The sequence below is a fragment of the Panthera uncia genome, assembly GCF_023721935.1.
Source record: "Panthera uncia isolate 11264 chromosome A3 unlocalized genomic scaffold, Puncia_PCG_1.0 HiC_scaffold_11, whole genome shotgun sequence".
NCBI classification, from domain to species: Eukaryota; Metazoa; Chordata; class Mammalia; order Carnivora; family Felidae; genus Panthera; species Panthera uncia.
This window is the reverse complement of record NW_026057578.1, coordinates 89,197,118-89,216,085: the sequence shown is the minus strand read 5'-3', so window position 1 is coordinate 89,216,085 and position 18,968 is coordinate 89,197,118. Positions and strand designations below refer to the sequence as shown.

The window sequence follows — 18,968 nt, the reverse complement described above, 5'->3', positions numbered from 1 at the left end:
TTCCTCGGTGGGGCGTTATTTCTGAGTTCCCCACATTTGCAGATGCCTCAGATAGCCTGGACTTGGGGGAAGTGCCTCTGGTGGTGGACCAAAGCCTGTGTGTGAGGAATACTGGTTAGGAATAACACGGCAAGTGGATTGCCTTTTTTAATGATGGTCTCGATTAAGGAGCCACAAGTCTGCCCACATGTCCAGCCCTACTTGCAATTCTTTTTTTTTTTTTTTTTTTTAATGTTTACTTATTTTGGGGAGAGAGAGACAGACAGACAGACAAACAGACAGTGTGAGTGGGGGAGGGACAGAGAAAGAGGGACTCACAGAATCCGAAGCAGACTCCAGGCTCTGAGCTGTCAGCACAGAGCCTGACACGGGGCTCAAACTCATTAACTGTGAGATCGTGACTGGAGCTGAAGTCAGAGTCTTAACCAGCCGTGCCACCCAGGTGCCCCTTACTTGCAGTTCTAAAGAGAAAGCCACGCAGGATTCGGTCAGAGATTCAAGACATGTCGGTATGGCTGACCAACAGGGCTGGAATTCTTTTCAGGCCCAGTGTGGTAGGAATGTTGTGATTCTGTCTGACCACTTCCTGCCAGTCCACATGACAGTTTCTTCTTTCTGCAGCTGACAGTGGCAGGCTGGTTCCCTCTAGAGTCCAGCCATGGACCTTGTCCTCTACATTTGGTGTGCTTCGTCAGGGCACATACCAACTGATGACTCCCAAGTACCTGCAGTTATCACTCCAGGATCACAGCACGACTCCAGTCTTGCTCTCTTCCTTTCCAGTGGTATTCCCCCACACTTCTTTACAATTATTACAAATTGGACAGACTTTATGTTCCAGGGTTTTCCTATACTTCCTCCATGAAGGAAAATATGATGTAAGGCCCCTCTTTTCAAACAGCTTATAGCCTAGTGCAAAATATTTTTTAAAAAGCACACGCTTTTACTATATGCAGAAGATTGGCACACAGGGTTATAGAAGTCCGAAAGTGAGAACAATTATGTATGCAGGGGAAGATCAAAGAATGTTCTTGCAGGAGGTGATGTGATGTGGATCCTGAAGGATGGGTAGGACTCAGAAATGCAATAATGTAGAGAAGTACATTTAGCAGAGTAAAACCCAGAGGTGGAACTGGTTGGGAAGTATACAAAGAAGAGAGTGATTCTATTTGCTTGACATTGGGCTGTTATTGAAAAGAATTTTACTGTGTAGGAGATGATTTTAGGACAGAGGAGTGGCATTATTAGAACAGTTTCCTAGTGCTCAGCCTGGCTCCTGTGTATGATGCTGGCGATGGTGGGGGGGGGGGGGGGGGGGGGGGGGGGGAGGCTTTTTTGAGTTAGGCAAGTGGCCGAGAGCACGGAGAGTCAGAAGGGATAGGAGGTAGAATTTTCAGGGCAAGAGAGAGGAAGGGCTCATGATAACCCCCAAGTTTGAACCCGAGTGATTGGGAGGTTCAGGATATTATGAACACTGTAGAGAAAAGAGGAAACGGGTGGGCGAGGAATGAATTTAGGACACAATGGGCTGGAGAGATCTCTGGCAAATCCAAGTGGAGACTCCCATTCTCCCTTGTCCAACCTCAGTGTTTTGGACTCCTCTGTCAGGTCACTCCTCTCAGCTATGACCAAGCCTGGCTTTGGCACCTTATCTGACTTGAGGCACTAAATACTGACCCCCTGATGGGCTGACCTAGGGCTGATGATGAGAACCTTGTTGTTCATCTCCAAACCCTCACGGGACCAGCCTTTGCTCATCCATCTCCTTTGCAAATTTGTGTTCTCTTTCTTATTTCTCACTCATCTAGGCCTTCCTGGGCCAGAAGCCCCTGTCTCCAGGCTGGTGCCAGGGCCCTGGAGGCTGCCTTCCTGGGTTTTTTTTTTTTCCCCACCAGCTTAGGGGACACCTTGTGGCTTCTGGCTGGTGCCTATTTTTAAGGCCTACAGGACTGGCTCCACTTTGCTGTCTGCAAAGTCCAGTCCTCAGGGCACATATGGTCCTTAGGGATGGGTACAGGCCCTCTCTCAGCTCCCAAGTGCTACTTCAAGTGCAACACCATACCTCCCCAAGTGACTTCCAGGAAATGAGAGGTGTCCAGCAGGTGCACAGCAAGCACACTCTGCACCCTGCATCCACCTGGGACCTTTGATGAAAGCATCTTGCATCCTGCCTCCCTCTGTCCCGCCCTGGTTATCCTCCCACACCTGGACACCTGACCTTCATGCTACATGGAGGTCTCTGCGCTGCTGGTGCTGATGTTTCCTGTCTTGGCCATTTCTGCTGCTGGTTGCACCTGGGTGCTGGCAGTGCTGTAATCCTGTTCCACGGAAGCTTCCTTTGTGTTTGTGGTTTGGGGCCTGCAGAAATAAACCGAAACTGGGGAGGGTGCTGGGAGCATCCAGAGCCTCTGTGACTGATTTAGTCAAGCATCTTCAGTCACTTTCTTCTCATTCTGAAGACTTCACATAATTAAAACCATCCCTGGCCAACACTAAATAAATTTTGCACATGCTGCTTGAATTACTGTGCAGTCTTACCCCAGTGTGGCTTTCTACGAGATTAATATTTCACTGAAACTGTTCCTCTGGGTAGGCGGAAGCCAGCAGCTGTGGAAATTCAACATTTGCTTTATACAATGAAACTCTAGGACAGGGCTGCTTTTCACATTTCTCAGATATGTAGCCCATTTGGAAAAAAAAAAAAAAAAAAAGCACTCTTGGCAGAGTCCATGTGGCATGAGCCAGATATCCCAGCTTGTGTTACTATATATTTAGATATAAAGTGATGAGAAAATGGGCTTCTAAATGCTTATCATATAACACCGGCGCATAAAAGTTGGAATTACTATTTATTGAGCACCTACTATGTGCCAGGCATTTACATACTCTGTATCCTCACAAACACCCAGAAGCGCACCAGACTGGGCCTATTTGCCTCCTGATCCCTATTCTATCTTGGACAGCAGGAGCCAACCTGCAGGCTGCCTTTCTCAGCCTCAAGGGTGCTCTGGTTTCCTGCTGGGTTTGGCCCATGGAGGCACCACTGGGACGTTAGAGGGTAGAGGAAAGGAGGAAGCCAATGTTTTCTCCCTCCATCTCTTCCTCAAGCATCTCCTCTAGTAGTGGCCACATCTCTGTGATTCCAGATTCTTCCTGGTGACCCGGCTCTTGGGCAACACTGCATCCTCCCTTTGTCCCTTCAACTGTCTGCTGTCCAATTTTGCTGCTCTCTCGATTGCCTCATGGTCCCACCCCATACAACCTTACTCCAACTAATTTCATCTTTTAAAACTCATGTCAATTTGAGGGGTGCCTGGGTGGCTTAGTTGATTAAGTGTCCAACTCTTGATTTCAGCTTAGGTCATGATCTCACAGTTCATGAGTTCAAGCCCCATATCGGGCTCCTTGCTGATAGTGAGGAGCCTGCTTAGGATTCTCTCTCTTCTTCTCTCTCTGCCCTTCCACTGCTCTCTGTCTCAAAATAAATAAGCTTTAAAAGTCATGTCAATTTCAGAAGTACTTTAACCCTCGAATTTGTCATCTCTTATGTGAGGCTTCACACTTTAGCCTCTCTCTCACCTTCCACCTGCATTTCTATCTTTATCATTGTAATCAGTTCCCTGCATTAAATTCTTTCTGTTGAAAATTCTTGAAACAGTTTTTGTTTCTCTGCTTCCATGCTGACTGATGGGTTGAGATAGGAATCAGCCTCATTTTAATGATAAGGTCAACTAACTTGTCTCAGTCTTAAAGATAGGGGATGGTGGAGCTGAGGTTTAAATTCAGGCCTGATCCTGAAGCTTATGAGGTTTTCCCTACATTAGCCTGTGTTCTGTTCATTGGTGCTGCATGAACCAAGTCTAATTTCTTCTGCATAATCCCTTCATATTCTAGAAGAAGGAAACTCTCACCATCTCATTCTCCAAGATTTCCCCAGATGAAATTCTCTTCCCTTCAACTGTTGCTTATAAGAAAGAATTTTGAATTTCCCCTGATATCTTGGTTGAGTCTTTTGGATTCATGCTTTTTAAACTTTAATGTGAAAATTATGATTCAGGATGACTCTGGAGACGGTTTCAGATTTACATGCAATTGTAAGAAATAATACAGGGAGCCTGTGTTCCATTGAACCAGTTTCCCTAATGATAAAAATTTGCAAGACTGTAGTACAATGACCACAGCCAGGATGTTGTCACTGATACAGTCAAGATGCAGAACATTTCCATCATCACAAGCCTCCCCCTGTTTCTCTCTTATAGGTGTGCTCACCACCCTTCTGACCCCACCCCCTCCTTAGCCCCTGAAACCACTAATTTGTTCCCCATTTCTATAATCTGACACTACAAGAATCTTATATAAGTGAAACCATACAATATGCAACCTTCTGAAATTGAATTTTTTCACTCAGCATAATTTTTTGAAGATTCATCCAGGTTGTTGCATGAGTTAAGATTTTGTTTTGTTTTGTTTTGCTTTTCTGAGTAGTATCTTATGTCATGGATGTACCACATTTTGTTTAAATATTCACTCATTGTAGGAAATTTGGGTTGTTTCCAGTTTGGAGCTATTACAAATACAGCTGCTATAAATACCTATGTGGATTTTGTGTGAACCTAAGTCTTCATGTCTCTGAGATAAATGCCAAGGAGCAATGCAGTTGCTGGTTGTATGTTTGTATGTTTTTTTAAGAAACTGCCAAATTGTTTTCCATAGTGGCTGTTTCATTTTACACTTCCATGAACAATGTATGAGTGATCCATTTTTCTACATCCTTATCAACATTTGATGTTGTCACTATTTTTGAAGATTCTTTATATATTCTACATACTATTCCTTTTGGCAGATAAATAATTTGCAACCCCCCCCCCACCCCCAACCCTATAGTTTGTCTTTTCATCCTCTTAACACAGAGGAAATGTGTTTAATTTTGATGGTGTCCAAGTTATCAATTTTCCCTGTTTTGGAATGTAATTTTGGTGTCAAGCCTAAGAATTCTCTGCCTCATCCTTGATTCCAGTGGTGAAAGAAGTAGGAAGATATAAGGTTCTGGTTCTGGTTGGAGAGTGGGATTTCTGAGTGTGAGTCAGTCACCCATAGTTACTATGGGAGGGCCTAGGAACAAAGAGCAGAATGAAGACATGGTCCCTGCTCTTAAGGAGCTCGCAGCCCAGATTTCAGAGGTTGCGCCTTTCCAGATGTGTCCCTGGAAATGGTTTGCTGCAGTGGGTTGGAGGGGAAGTTTGATGGAGCAAAGGAAGCCAGTGGCTGGTAGGCTAGCATGTTGGATGTGTCACGGTGTTTATCAGTCCTGCAGAGAAAAGCAGGTTTTCTCTCTGTGCAATAATTTCTCCGGGACTATGTGTATCCTCTTCCCATCCTGTGGTGTAGGAGCTCTTTTTCCATTCAAGCCTTTGCATCTCAGACTCCATGTGGCCAAGTTGGCGTCAGCTCTTGCGTGGTTTTCACTAGTGTAGAGGGGAGGGTGAGTGGGCATCAAAGACCTGCTTCCACCTTTTGGTGCCTGAGTCTCTAAAGAGCTATCAGTTCTGTGCTTCAAGTTTCCTTTTCGTTCTTGCCCTTAATTTCTTCACGAGGCAAATGGAGATAGGAAAGTGCCACAAATTCTCTGTGAGGCTGAGGCAGCTGGGATAAGTATCTAGAAGACATAAATAAACCAGCAGAAGTCACATGCGGCAGGAGTCGGCAGGAAGTGGTGCGGACAACCGAATGCGTGGGTACAGTGTGTAGGCGTGGAGCAGAGGGACTCCGGGATGGACTCCAGTCCTTCTGCACACTTTTCAGTGAAGCTGGCAACATAAAGAAGCTGTGTGGGATTCAGTTGTTTCAGGGACTCCCGCTGGCCTCCCTAGCTGGGCTGAACATAGCTAGAGGCCTTGAGACTTCTGGCTGTGCGAAGTCACACATCAGCATTTCCAGGTTTTTTGTGCCTACACAGAGCTGCATGAGGCTTCATTTCATGGCCCATCTGGGCACTGCTATCTGGGAACCGAATTTCCTCCCTTCCTGTTCCAGGGAGATGCTGGCCTGAAAATTTCAGTGGTGAGGGGCCACGTGGACACATCCCATTCTGGCTGTTTTGTGGGCTTTGGCTGACTGGAGGAAAGAGGAAGCAAGCATCTCTGATCTTTTACCCCTTGCTTCCCTTTCTATGAACTTGGGAGTTTAGTTTCTTTGGCTGTCTGGTTCAAATTCCACATTAAAGTCTGGCAGTGGGCTTTATCCTCTCCAGAGATGCTATTCCATCTTTTCAGAGGTCCAGGTAAACATCATCTGGGCTTCTCTGTGAGGTGCATGACGACACTAGGTCTAAGGCATCATGTGGTCTCCTGAGCATGTGATGGCTTTCTGATGTTTTCTGTGCCATTTCTCTTTTCTTTCAGAACTTGAGAAGCCAACTGAGGCCAACCAAGTTTCAGAACCTTTACTGCCTCACACCAGCGTCAGCAGGGATGAACTGTTTTTGCCAGATAATCCTCTGTTCCTGACAGCACATCTCTCCCCAGGTAGCTAAGGGGATAACGAGTTTTTACTACCCTCTGCACACTATGTAATGAGATAGTAACCTGCGTGGGGGCTAACACACCAGAGCCTACTCATTGCTGCTACTAAAGTATAAGATGAAACGTATCATCACCTGGAACATTCTATTTTATACATTCAGTGATTACACTCAATATAAATGAGTGGACTCAAGGTTCCAGAGAATATGATTTTGTGCCACTGGAAATGAGGTTGCCTCTAGAATGGAAGCCTGTGAAAATAGCATATGATACATACAATTAGCCATTCAGTCTACGAGATGGTGCTCATAGACAGGCTGTCATCTTCATCAAGAGACTAGCATGTGTTCAGGGAGACAAAATTATGAGATGTAAGTGATGGACAGAAGCTGTGGTTGTTCAATTGTGTTGCAGTTAGTCGGTAATTAGGAGGAGTTTTAGGTCAGGGATGAAAGAAAGCTGTCAGAGAGTAAGAATTGTAAGAACTGGTGGGTTCTGCCCAAAGAGAATGTGCTGTGATTCTGGTTGACTGGTCCTGGAGTGTCCTCTCTACACATGATTTTCCCCAGAATAGTGTGGGATTAATCTGATGGGTTATCACCAGGAGAAAGCCTTGTCTTTGAAAATATGCAGCTCCTTGGTTGCAGTTTTGCCCTTGCCATGATAATCACCAGGATCCACTTGTCTAGAAGAGGATCTGATTTAGCTCTTGTGCCAGTTGACTCTCCAGTTACGAATTAATAAACTGCTATTGGTTGATGTGTTCCCTTGAGGGCTTGGTTAATGTGAGCTATTCTCCAAGAACCCATTCACTTCTGGTCACTATGAATATTGAGTTGTTGGCCCAGACCTTGCACTCATGTCCTGATCAAGGCCTGCCAAGCAACCCCTCTCTCTGACACCTTCCTGACGGTACTGGTGATGAGCACGAGGTTCACAAACACTGAGAGTCACTTAGACTGGTCAATGAAGGAATGATGTTTATTTCAGAACAGGGTTTCTCAAACTGGATACATTCCCATTTTGGGCCATTTAGTTCTTTGTTGTGGGGAACTATCCTGTGCATTGTAGGATGTTTAGCATATCCTTCCCTCCTACCTACCAGATGCCAATATCAACCTCCCACTGCAATTGTGACAGCCAAAAATGTTTCCACATATTGCCAAATTTCCACATATTGCATTTGCCCTGGGGGGCAAACTACCCAAAGTTGAGAATCATTGATTCTAGGAGCTAACCAGTGGTAAGGGACTTCCTTGAGGAACAGACCACAAATTGTACTTGGGGGTGGATGAATGCTTCATGCCCCTCACCTTCATATTGGTAGGTGTATCGATCAGGGTTCCCCAGAGAAACAGAACCAGTAGGGTATATATATCCTATTCATAGGATATATATATGTGATTATGGAGACTGAGAAGTCCCAGGATCTGCCGTCTGCTAGCTGGAGACCCAAGAGAGCCTGTGGTATCATTCAGTTAAAGTATGGAGGCCTGAGAACCAATGGCGAAAATCCAATCTGAAGCTGGAGAAGATGAAATGAGATGTCTCCACCCAAACAGTAAGACAGGAAAAAAGGGTCAGATTTGTTCTCCCTCCGCCTTTCATTCCATTAGGTCCTAAACAGACTGAATAATGCCTACCCACATTGGGGACAGAGGTCTACTTTTGTGAGTCCACAGGTTCAAATGTTAACCTCATCTGGAAAAACCCTCACACACACACCCAGAAATAATGATTAATCTGGGCACCCCATAGCCAGTCAGGTTGACTCATAAAATTAACCATCACAGTAGGAGATACAGAAGAATTTTAGTGATAAGTCAGCCTGCTCAGAGCCAGTCACAGCCCTGGTATCATTTGGTGTTCTAGGTGGCTTAGAAACACCCTCAGAGACTTATGCATACAAAACTCATGCCTAAATGCTCTTTTTGGTTTTCGGCTAGCCAGCATTTACTGTGAGTCTCCTTTCATCAGGCACCGTGTTGGATGCTTAGGTAACAAGGATACGTCAGATGCCTTTTCAGTCTAGAAGAAAACCTGTAAACTGATCACTCCAATTACACTATCATAGATGCAATATTAGAAGAATACTTGGAGACTTTGATAGCCAAAAAAAAAAAAAGGGTTTGAGTGATTTGGAGCTTTACTGCAGTGGACCTTGTTTTTTTGCCCCCTCAATCATGAATATTTATTGAATTTTACACAAACATATTTTTGCCTGTAATGATGTGATATATTTTTCCTCTGAATCTCTTAATGTGATAGATTATTTACTATCCAATTTTTTAATAAGTGAAATTACATCTTTTACTTGTAATTAAACTATATTCATAATGTGGTATAAATTAGAATTTAATTGACTTCAATTTTAATATCAGGATAAAATAATTCTGCTACCATTCCTATTAACTTGAAACCAAAATTAGATTGCAGGATTTTTTAAATGGATTAACCTTCAAAATTCACCGTTGTACCTCATTAACACCTTATTACTATTATTTTGAAATTGTGGTAAAATATATATAAAACAAAATTTACCATCTTAACCATTTTAAACTTACAGTTCAATGGCATTAAGTGCATTTACACTGTTGTGCAAGCATCCATTTCCAGAATACTTTTCATCTTGCAAAACTGAAACTTTGTACCTTGTACCCACTAAACAGTAACTTCCAATTCTTCCCTTTCCCTAACCACGGGCAGCCACCATTCTACTTTATGTCTCTGTGAATATGACTACTCTAGTTACTTCATAAATGTTGAATCCTATAGTATTTTGGTTCATTACAGTTCTTTTGTGACTAATTTATTTCACTTATCAGAATGTCCTCGGGGTTCATCCATGTTGTAGTACGTGTCAGAATTTCCTTCCTTTTAAGGGGGAAAAAAGTTACAGAGAGGAAAGGAGGCAAACCATAAGAGACTCTTAAAAACTGAGAATAAACTGAGGGTTGATGGGGGGTGGGAGGGAGGGGAAAGTGGGTGATGGGCATTGAGGAGGGCACCTGTTGGAATGAGCACTGGGTGTTGTATGGAAACCATTTGACAATAAATTTCATATTAAATAAATAAGACCTTAAAAAAAGAATTTTCTTCCTTTTAAGTCTGTAATATTCCATTGTATGTATATACCATATTTTGTTTATCCATTCATCTTCCTTCTTCCCTCCCTTCCTTCCTCCCTCTCTCCCTCCCTTCCTTCCTTCCTTTCTTCCTTCCTTCCTTCCTTCCTTCCTTCTATACTAGCCATCCTAATGGGTGTGAGGTGGTATCTCATTGTAGTTTTGATTTGCATTTCCCTAGTGATTAGTGATGTTGGGGATCTTTTCATTAGTTTATTGATCATTTGTGTATCTTCTTTGGAGAAATATCTATTCAGGTCATTTGCCTATTTTTTAATCAGGTTGTTTGATTTTTTGTTGTTAATTTTCTAGGAGTTCTTTATATTATCTGCATACTATCCCCCAATCAGATATATTACTTGCAAACATTTTCTTCCATTTTGTGGGTTGCCTTTGCACTTTGCTGATTGTGCCCTTTGATGCACAGAAGTTTTAAGTTTTGATGTAGCCCAGTTTATCTATTTTAACTTTTGTTTCCTGTGCTTTCAGCATTTATCTAAGAAATTGTTGTCAAATCCAGTGTCATAAAACTTTTCTCATATGCATTCTCTTAAAAATTGTATAATTTTAGTTCTTCCATTTAAGTCTTTGACCCATTTCTAGTTAAATTTTTAATATGGTATAAGGTAAGGGTTGGACCTCATTCTTTTGCATGTGGATACTCAGTTCTCTCAACACCATTTGTTGAAAGGACTGTTTTTCCTCATTGAATGGTCTTGGCATTGCTGTTGAAAATCATCTGACCATATATGTAAAGGTTTATTTCTGATCTCTCTGTTCTATTCCAATTGGTCCATATGTCTGTCTTTATTTCAGTACTACATTGTTTTGATTATTGTAGCTTTGTAATAAATTTTGAAATCAGAAAGTATGAGACTTCCAACGCAGTTCTTTTTCCAGATTCTTTTGGCTACTTGAGATTCCTTGAGATTCCATATGAACTTTAGTATGGACTTTTCTATTTCTGGAAAAGAAAGTCATTGGGATTCTGAGACTGCCATAGGACTTTTGAATTCTCTTTTAAAGGAAACATTTGCCAGACAGATAAGGGGAGCAGGGGGCATTTTAGACAAAAGGAAAAGCATGATCAAATGCATGAAAAGATAAAAGAGCTTGATATGTTTGGGGAACTAAAAGTAAGCTGGCAATGCTGGAGCATTAGGCATGTTGACATTTCTGTGTATATGCGTGTGGGTGTAGACTCGAGGAGATGAATTAGGAGCTAAGGTAGGAGTCAGATATTGTGGAAGTGTCTGTGTATTGTGCGAAGAAGTTTAATGGGGATTAGTTGAAGGGCTGGGCTGTGGAGTGAAGTGATTATGTTTGTACTTTATCAAGATGGCCCAGTTGGTGAGAGTGTGCACTAGATTGGGCAGGAAGAATTTGTTAGCAGAAGGATTAGGTGAAGCAAAACTCCCAGAAACGAACTGGCGAGACTTGTGCTATGGTAGAATTAGTGGGGAAAGATAGGAGGGAATGGATCTGAAATAGTTTTACACCACTACATGCTCAGACATTTCCCAGTGACTTCACTCTCTTCCTGGGTCCTGAAGTCCTCAGATCTGCAGAACAGTCTCTGAACTCAGAGCGGTGGTTCCAACTATTCACTTGTATCATATAGTTGTGACCTTTTAAGAACTCCAGTGGCTGTTGACTACGGCCCAGGCCTCTGGCTCAGAGGTGCAGGGTCCCTCAGCAGTAGCTGGCCCCTCTCACAGCCCCTGAAGCTCCAACTCCTCATCCTGCCACTCCTGGGCCTCTGGCTGCTCCAATGACTTTGTGGTTATTTCTGTCTTACCTGTGCACTGGTCTTTCTTTCCTTGCTTTGGTTTTCCCTGAGCCCACTGGAATCCACCAGAACGTGAGTTGTCTTCTCTGTTGTGACCCATTCCATCCGCCTGTGGAACTGCAGCTCCCCAGGCCCCCTTGTGTGGTCCACGTTACTGAGGCCATAACCCACCTGAGAACCTGCTTCTTCTCCAAGGACTGGAGTGCTCTGCTTCTTTAGCTTTCCCCAACCTGACATCCCTCCACGCACTGTGACTCAGTTCCCCACCCTCAGCCTAGAGCAGCATTGAATAGGAGTTGTCAGGGTCTTTGCTATTTCTTTCTCCCTTTATCTCAGCGAGGGTTTTGCTGAGTGAACTGGGTGATAAGAATGCCAGGTCTGAGCTGCAGCAGCAGCAGCTGCAGAGACGATGTGCTCCAGCAGCCAGAGGCTGAGCCACTTAACACTGAGATCCCAAGTCCTTGTTCTGAACCCTGGTGGGACCATTCTGCTGGTTGGCACATTCCTGGTCACAGGTGGAGTCATGGAACTGCGGGCAGGGAGTGGGCTCAAGCTCCCAAGTTCTTGTGGGCATTTTAGAACTGGAACCACTCTGGCAGTTCTGCGATAGTCAGCTCTGACCCATTGCCAAAGACGCACATTTGGTGGCCTGTAGGATGAGGCAAACGGATCAAAGTACACAAGGACTGTCAGTGCAGGAGAAAGCAGAGCCAGGCAAGGAGTGGGCTGCTGCTTGGGGTTACAATGAGCGATTGAAGTAATGATGGGCTGTGCTTCCAAGGCGAGCCAGACAGAATGCAATAGAAAGTTGCAGGGAAGGTGAAGGAGAAGTGTTAAAAAGGGAACTGGGGAGGAGATGGGGAAGAGAGAGGGGAAAGTCCAGGAAAAACAGAAATGTACAGAGCTGCTGCTTCCTTGAAAGCCATGAAGCTTGCAGAGCAAAGGAGGACAAGACCCCAGATCCCTGGCTGGGAAGGCTGGTTGGCATTTAGGGGACTGGGTCTTTGTTGTTGAGCCCAGGCTACCTGGAACATGGCCTCAGAAAAGCAGAATATGTTCTCATCACTTACTTTGTGTTTCCAAACAGAAGAGAAGCGAGGGAGGTGCCACCTTGATTCAGCTGAAGCATTTCCAGGAAGCTTCTCTCTGGATGCCACGTCGAGGCTGCCCTTCTGCCGTAGCACAGAGTTGGTGATTGCCGAGTGTGTGGACATGGCTTTGCTCAGCAACATCCTGGCGGCCTATTCCTTTGTCTCAGGTAGTTGTCCAGTCTCGGCTGGGCCAGGGTTGAGGGCTGAGGGTATCTCCTGAGTGGCTATCAATGGCCTTATACTCAGAAGAGAAATGCTACACAAAGTGGAGGGATCCTGCTGTGCTGAATTTTGAGATGAAAGATCTTCTGGTTTGACAGTTAAGCTTGGTATTCTCTAATTCAGCAGATGATTTTGGGGGGGTGGGCTTTCAAAGTTTTATCTTGCTAAAAATATTTGGTTTCCTTGGGGCTCAAGTGAGTGAATAAAGTAGCCTGAGGCTATTATTACTTGTCATTGTGCACTTGACTCCAGGTGAGAGAGGCTCATGGAGTATCCTCAGCCTGCTTATTTCTGTGCCGTGGTTCTCAGCCCCACCCAGGTGTGTGTATGTGAGTGTGTGTGTGTGTGTGTGTGTGTGAGTGTGTTTGTGTGGGGAGCATGTGTTTGTGGGACTGTATGAGGTATCTGATAATCTCCTGGGAGATGTGAAGACATGAAGCATGTAAGTCTGAGAGAGTCTGTTACTTGCCCCTTCCTTGATTCAGAGTTGTACTCTTAAGAATATAGCTCACTGTCTCCTCAAGATGCTTAAGAATAGAGAATATGCTGTTCATATAAGAGAAGCCATTTAAAAATACATGAAAATATACCTCAATCAAGCTGAAATTTAAAAAAAATACATGAAAATGCTCAATGGTTTGAGTGACCAGACGAATTTTCTGCTGCTTGAGTGAATTTTATTTTTTGATAGTTTGCTTTGGCTTTGTTTTGTTTTGCCTCTTGTCTCAGGATGTTGTGTAAAAAGGAAGGGGCTGAGGCCCTGATTTGAATTCCTCTAATCAGAGGGCCAATTTTGCTTTCTGCTTCTCTAGCCAGGGTTGATGTGTGGGGACCTCAGAGTTCAGAGGTAAAACCTGACATTTCTATTTACAGTGGCAAATCTGAGCCAGGGTTGAGGATAGAGGAAGCTCATGGCTTCTCTTTGAGAGAGGATCTAGGATGATATGCAACCTAATTTTAGAAAGGAGGACTTCTCAGGGTGGCAAGATGCAGCACATGGCCTGCACATGCCTCAAGGCCAGGGTTCTCCCGTCCTGGGTCAGTAAAGGCCTGGGTCATCAGTCAGCCCCTCACCTCCCTAAGGAAGTCTGGTGCCCGCAGCCTCCTTCCCCAGGCACCAAACCCCAGAGGAATCTCAGCTTTGCTCTTTCTTCAAGGCTGTACTGGGGAGCAAGGGCACTGGAGTTGGAAAAGAGATATTTGAAACTCTGGTATCATGTTTCATAAGCAATTGAATGATGATCCTCTCAACTCTGTAGTGAAGACAAATCCAAAATGAAGTGGGTGGTGGCAGGGAGGGCCTGGAGGTTCCAAGGCCTCAGAGGCACTTGCACATCAGCTGTTGCAAGAAAGTATCTCGGGTGAGAACATACAGGCTACTGGACTTCGGAGTTGTGTTTGGCACAGGAGGTTCCTGGCAGTTTTCCATTTCAGCCGGCATGACCCTGAGTTGTGACCATTGAATGTGGTAACTCATTGAATGGTCTGGTGTTTACTGTGGGTCTTGTGATCTTGCTAGAGCCGAAGGAGTACATGGCCCTGTTTTTCTCTCCCCTCCAACCTTCCTCCTTCCAACCGCATATTCTGGAATTAAATATTGATTGAGAGACAGGAAGATAATGCTTCTTTCAAGTAAATATGGGCTGAAATAAAAAGAGAATGCAAGGAAATGGAAAGTAAAGTGGCCAAAATAAAATGTGTTCGATCTAGTAAATAGACTTGATGGCTGAAAATTAATTCTGAGTGTGATGGGGGAACAATCCTTGTAAAGAAAATGAATTAAGAAAATTTAAAATATGAAGGTGGATATAACAGATACAAAAATAATTGTTTTAAAAGAAGAAAGCAGAACAAATGGATAGGAGGCAATAATGAAAAGTATGTTAGAAGAAAATTGTAAATCATGTCCTAATCTTGTAGCTGTCTCATGTTCTCATTCAGCTGAATCTGGTCTTCAACTACACAGGGGCCCCTGATCCCTTCTAATTTCTTCCAGAGCATCACTTGACTCTTATTTTGTCCACGTGGTCCATCATTTCAGCAACATATTTGCTGATGCACACAACTCCCTTATTCTTTGTCCAGCTTCTGATTAAAACAACAGGCAAAACACTAACTCTAAGCAAACCCTACTTTCTCCCCTTTCTCCCTCTGCACTGAAGTAACCAAATCCTGCTACAACTTTGCAGATGGAACCCATTGGAAATCCATGGTATCAAACCTCAGCTGGGACTGAAGCACTATCTTGTTCCCATGCATCACAAAGCCATTTCAAACCCTGGAAGTTCTAGTAATTTAAATACCTATTTATCAAAATGTAACCTACGATTAAATGGCAAATGCAAACAAAGAGAAAAAAATGCAGCATTAATGAAGAAGGGCTAAAGTTTATAATATATAAAGAGTTTTTACAAATCCATAAAAGATCGGTGTCTCAAAGAATAGTAGCAAAGAACAAGAATCAGCAGTTTGCCAAAGAAACAATGCAAATTGCTGATAAAACACACACAGCTTGAGTTCTAGCAATTGAACAAATGCAAAATAAAAGCAATGAGTTCATATTTTTATTTTATAAAATTCTCAAAGATTTGAGTGATTATGTATATAATTTCAATTTTGGAGACAGTGTGGGGAAGTGAGTACTCACAGTGTTATGGAATTGTAAATTGCTACAACCTCTCTAGAGAATGATTTGGGAGCATCTGTCAAAAGCCTTAGAAACATGTGTGTCATTTAGCCAGCAGTTCCACATCTAGGAATTTATCCTAAGGACCTAACTAGGGACATGGGCAAACATTTTACTATGAGAACAATTGATCTCAGAACTGTTTATAATAGTAAAAAATCAGAAAAATGGGTGAATATTAATTGAAGCAGAAAGATGTGCTGTTGAGTGAATAAAGCCTGTTACTATATAGTATACACAATATAATCCCATTTATATTTGTATATTCACATGTATATGTAACCACATTTTACAGCAAATTATATCTGGATGTTGGGATTTTATGAGTGCATTTGTGCATTTTTAATTTTCTTTTGCTTAGCTGTATGCTTAAGTATTCTATACTTCATTGATATCACTTTTGTAATAAATAATGTTATTTTATTGGAATTTAAGATTTAGAATTATATCATACATATATTTTAAAAATTACTACTCCCTTATTCTTTTCTGACTTCTAGACCTAAGTATCTAAATGCCCTGAACATTACCACTTGGGTGTGCCATAAGCATTTCAAATTCAACCTGGCCTGCAATGGAATATTGTCTTTCTTTTTAAATTGTTCTTTCTTTGGTGTACCATCTAGGGCATCAGTTTTACCAGAAATACGATTTCTAGTCTTTGGTATACCTTATTCACTGCCCATATACAATTGGTTAGGGTTGATCTATTTTGCCTCTCAGTGTTTCTCATATGGGTCCCCTCCATTTTATTCCCACCATCATTGAATTGATCCAAGCCCCACTGAGTTTTTGCTTATCTTATCATAATGATATTTCCCATGGTCTGCCTGCCTTCAGTCTTGCTTCATAGACTGTGTTTTATAGCAAAATGATCTTTCTGAACTGTAGCTGTGATGATGATGTAATTCTTTTTATTTTTTAGAATACTTTAGAATACTTATCTCTGGGATGAAGTTCAAACACTTTTGTATGTTTTAATAATTAGGATTGTTTTAAGCTGCAAATAATAGAAAATCTCAACTTGGTGGCCTAAACATATAAGAGTTATCTTACCTTCATAAGAAGTTTGGAGGTAGGTGGTCCATTGGCTCAAAGATGTAGGGACCAGCATCTCTGTGATTTTCATGTTCTTTCTATTCTGGCTGCACAGTGGCTGCTGTCACTCTTGCCCTCATTCAAGATGGTTAAAAAAAGGAAGGATGTTCCAGTAGATCTCTTCTCATATTTCACTGGCCAAAACTTTGTTACATGACCATTTAGCTGAAAAAAATGACAAAGCTTTTTCAACTTTTAGACCAGTGACTCATAACCAGGTGTGATTTTGCCCCACAGGGGATTTCAGGAAATGTCTGGAAACACTTTTGGTTGTCACAAATGGGGTGGGGTGGGGCTACTATTAGCATCTATCAGTGGAGAAACGTCCTATGATGCACAAGACAACCCCCACAACAAAGAATTAACTGGTCCAAGAGGTCAACAGTGCTGAGGTTGAGAAGACATTCTCCAGAGGCAAGTAAGGGAGAAGGGATTTGGGGATAGTGTAAGTTCTCCAACCTGCAGTTTCTTATGTGGTTTACCAGGGCTTTGAGTGCCTGAACTTGACTTCTCTGTGCTGTCATTTAGTTGTAGACCTCCCTGACCAACACCTCACTCCAATTATTCTAAACCACCTGCTAGGCCTTTTCTGACCTCTTTGCCTTTGGCAATCATTTCCTTTCCCAAGAATTCTTCCCTTCAGTCCTCGACTGGCTAGCTCCCTTGCAGTCTTCAGAGTCTGCTATTTACTCTCTTTGCTCCCCCACCCTGGCTTAGGTGCTCATCTGTGTGCTCCTCACACATGTTTTGTTTCCCTTGATCTCAGCACTTGGATTGGAGGAGTTAACATTTCTTGTTTCAACTCTGTGCAGCCAACCCCTTGGGATCATAATATAATAATTTATGATGAGGATAATAATCTCATTAATAGTAATAGCCTCATGAATAACTTCTAATAGGGTTAGAAAGATTAAATGGAATGATTGCTCTTTAATTTAATGTTTTGAATTGATAATACATTCTCCTGCTCACTCTTCCATTTCCTTTAGTTTCTTCCTTAAAGTCACCTTCTCAGTTAAATTCCCTCTGGTCACTCCACCTGCCTGCTCCCCTCCAGCACACATCTGACACTTCCTACCCTCCTTCCTATTTTTACTGTTTTCTTCTCCTTATCACCTTATTACCATCTAACATACAACTATTTTATTTGTTTATTTTATTTAATATCTCTCTGAATAGACTACAAGCTCCCAGGAACACTGGGGTTTTTGTTTCTTTCCTCAGCCTCTAGAATAGAGTCTGGCACCTATTAGATGCTCAACAAATCAGTGAATCAACATGGCTCCATGATCAAACAATATAAAAAGATACATAGTGAGAAGTTTTAACTGCCCCTCCATCCAGTCCCCAAGTTTGACCTACCATCAGGCTTCTCTGCATCCTTCCAGGGTCCTTTGTGCACAGGTAAGGAAATATGAACATACAGTCTCATTCTCTCCCCCTTTTATACACGGGTAGCATTTCATACATACTGTTTTGTACTTTGCCTTTTTCAGCGAGCAACCGACGTATCATAAAGATGTGTTATAGCAGTGTATAGAGAGCTTCCTTATTCTTTTAGACAACTATATCCTGTTCTTGTGTACAGATGAACCATAATTTAACCAGTCCCCTGCTGATGGCCGGTGAGAGTGATTCAAATCTTTTCAAATGGGCAACAGAGGGGCGCCTGGGTGGCGCAGTCGGTTAAGCGTCCGACTGCAGCCAGGTCACGATCTCGCGGTCTGTGAGTTCGAGCCCCGAGTCAGGCTCTGGGCTGATGGCTCAGAGCCTGGAGCCTGTTTCCGATTCTGTGTCTCCCTCTCTCTCTGCCCCTCCCCCGTTTATGCTCTGTCTCTCTCTGTCCCAAAAATAAATAAAAAACCGTTGAAAAAAAAAATTCAAATGGGCAACAGAGTTGCAATAAATAAAACAAACCATGGCATATACACATGTTCAAGTGTATTTGTAGAATAAATTCCCCAAAGTGGAATTGTTGGATCAATGTATAAATTACTAATTAAGATAAATATTATCAAAGTGCCACTTAAGAAGGAATTTTACCAATTTACTCTTTTTAAGATGCATAAGAAGGTCCTGCAACAGTATTTCCCAACTGTTGGGTCTTTGACAATCTGATAAATGAAAAATATACATAAATATCATTTAATTTCTGTTTCTCTCGGTCATAGGTCAGGAAACCTTTTCTGTAAAGGGTCAGATAAACAGAGAACAGTCTCTCTGTTCTAACCGTTCAACTCCTGTGTTGATAGCATGAAAGCAGACATAGATAAAACATAGATGAAGCGGCTGGCTGTGTGCCAATAATAAAACAGATGGTGGTCAGGTTTGGCTTATGAGCCATAGTGTGCCAATTCCTGCTCTAGGTGAGCATCCTTTCATATATTGAAGGGCCATTTGTATTTCTTTTTCCGTGAACTGTTCGTATCTTTTGTC

At 42.7% G+C, this 18,968-nt stretch overlaps 1 protein-coding gene and 1 long non-coding RNA gene across 2 annotated transcripts in view; one reads left to right on the top strand and one right to left on the bottom strand.

Annotated features, from left to right (window-relative positions):
• The window catches only part of EVA1A (eva-1 homolog A, regulator of programmed cell death), a 47,294-nt gene that overhangs the window by 17,625 nt on the left and 10,701 nt on the right, over nt 1-18,968 (top strand). The window contains exons 2-3 of the mRNA XM_049651794.1: nt 6,402-6,524; nt 12,523-12,693. Coding sequence (XP_049507751.1) covers nt 12,648-12,693 — 46 coding nt within the window. The 5' untranslated portion in view covers nt 6,402-6,524; nt 12,523-12,647. The remainder of the gene's footprint in view (nt 1-6,401; nt 6,525-12,522; nt 12,694-18,968) is intronic.
• On the bottom strand, nt 1,336-18,484 carry LOC125937152 (uncharacterized). Its single transcript, XR_007462262.1, has 3 exons — nt 18,005-18,484; nt 16,491-16,697; nt 1,336-2,358 (listed from the first exon to the last, which is right to left on the bottom strand). It is a non-coding gene; the product is annotated as an uncharacterized LOC125937152 (long non-coding RNA).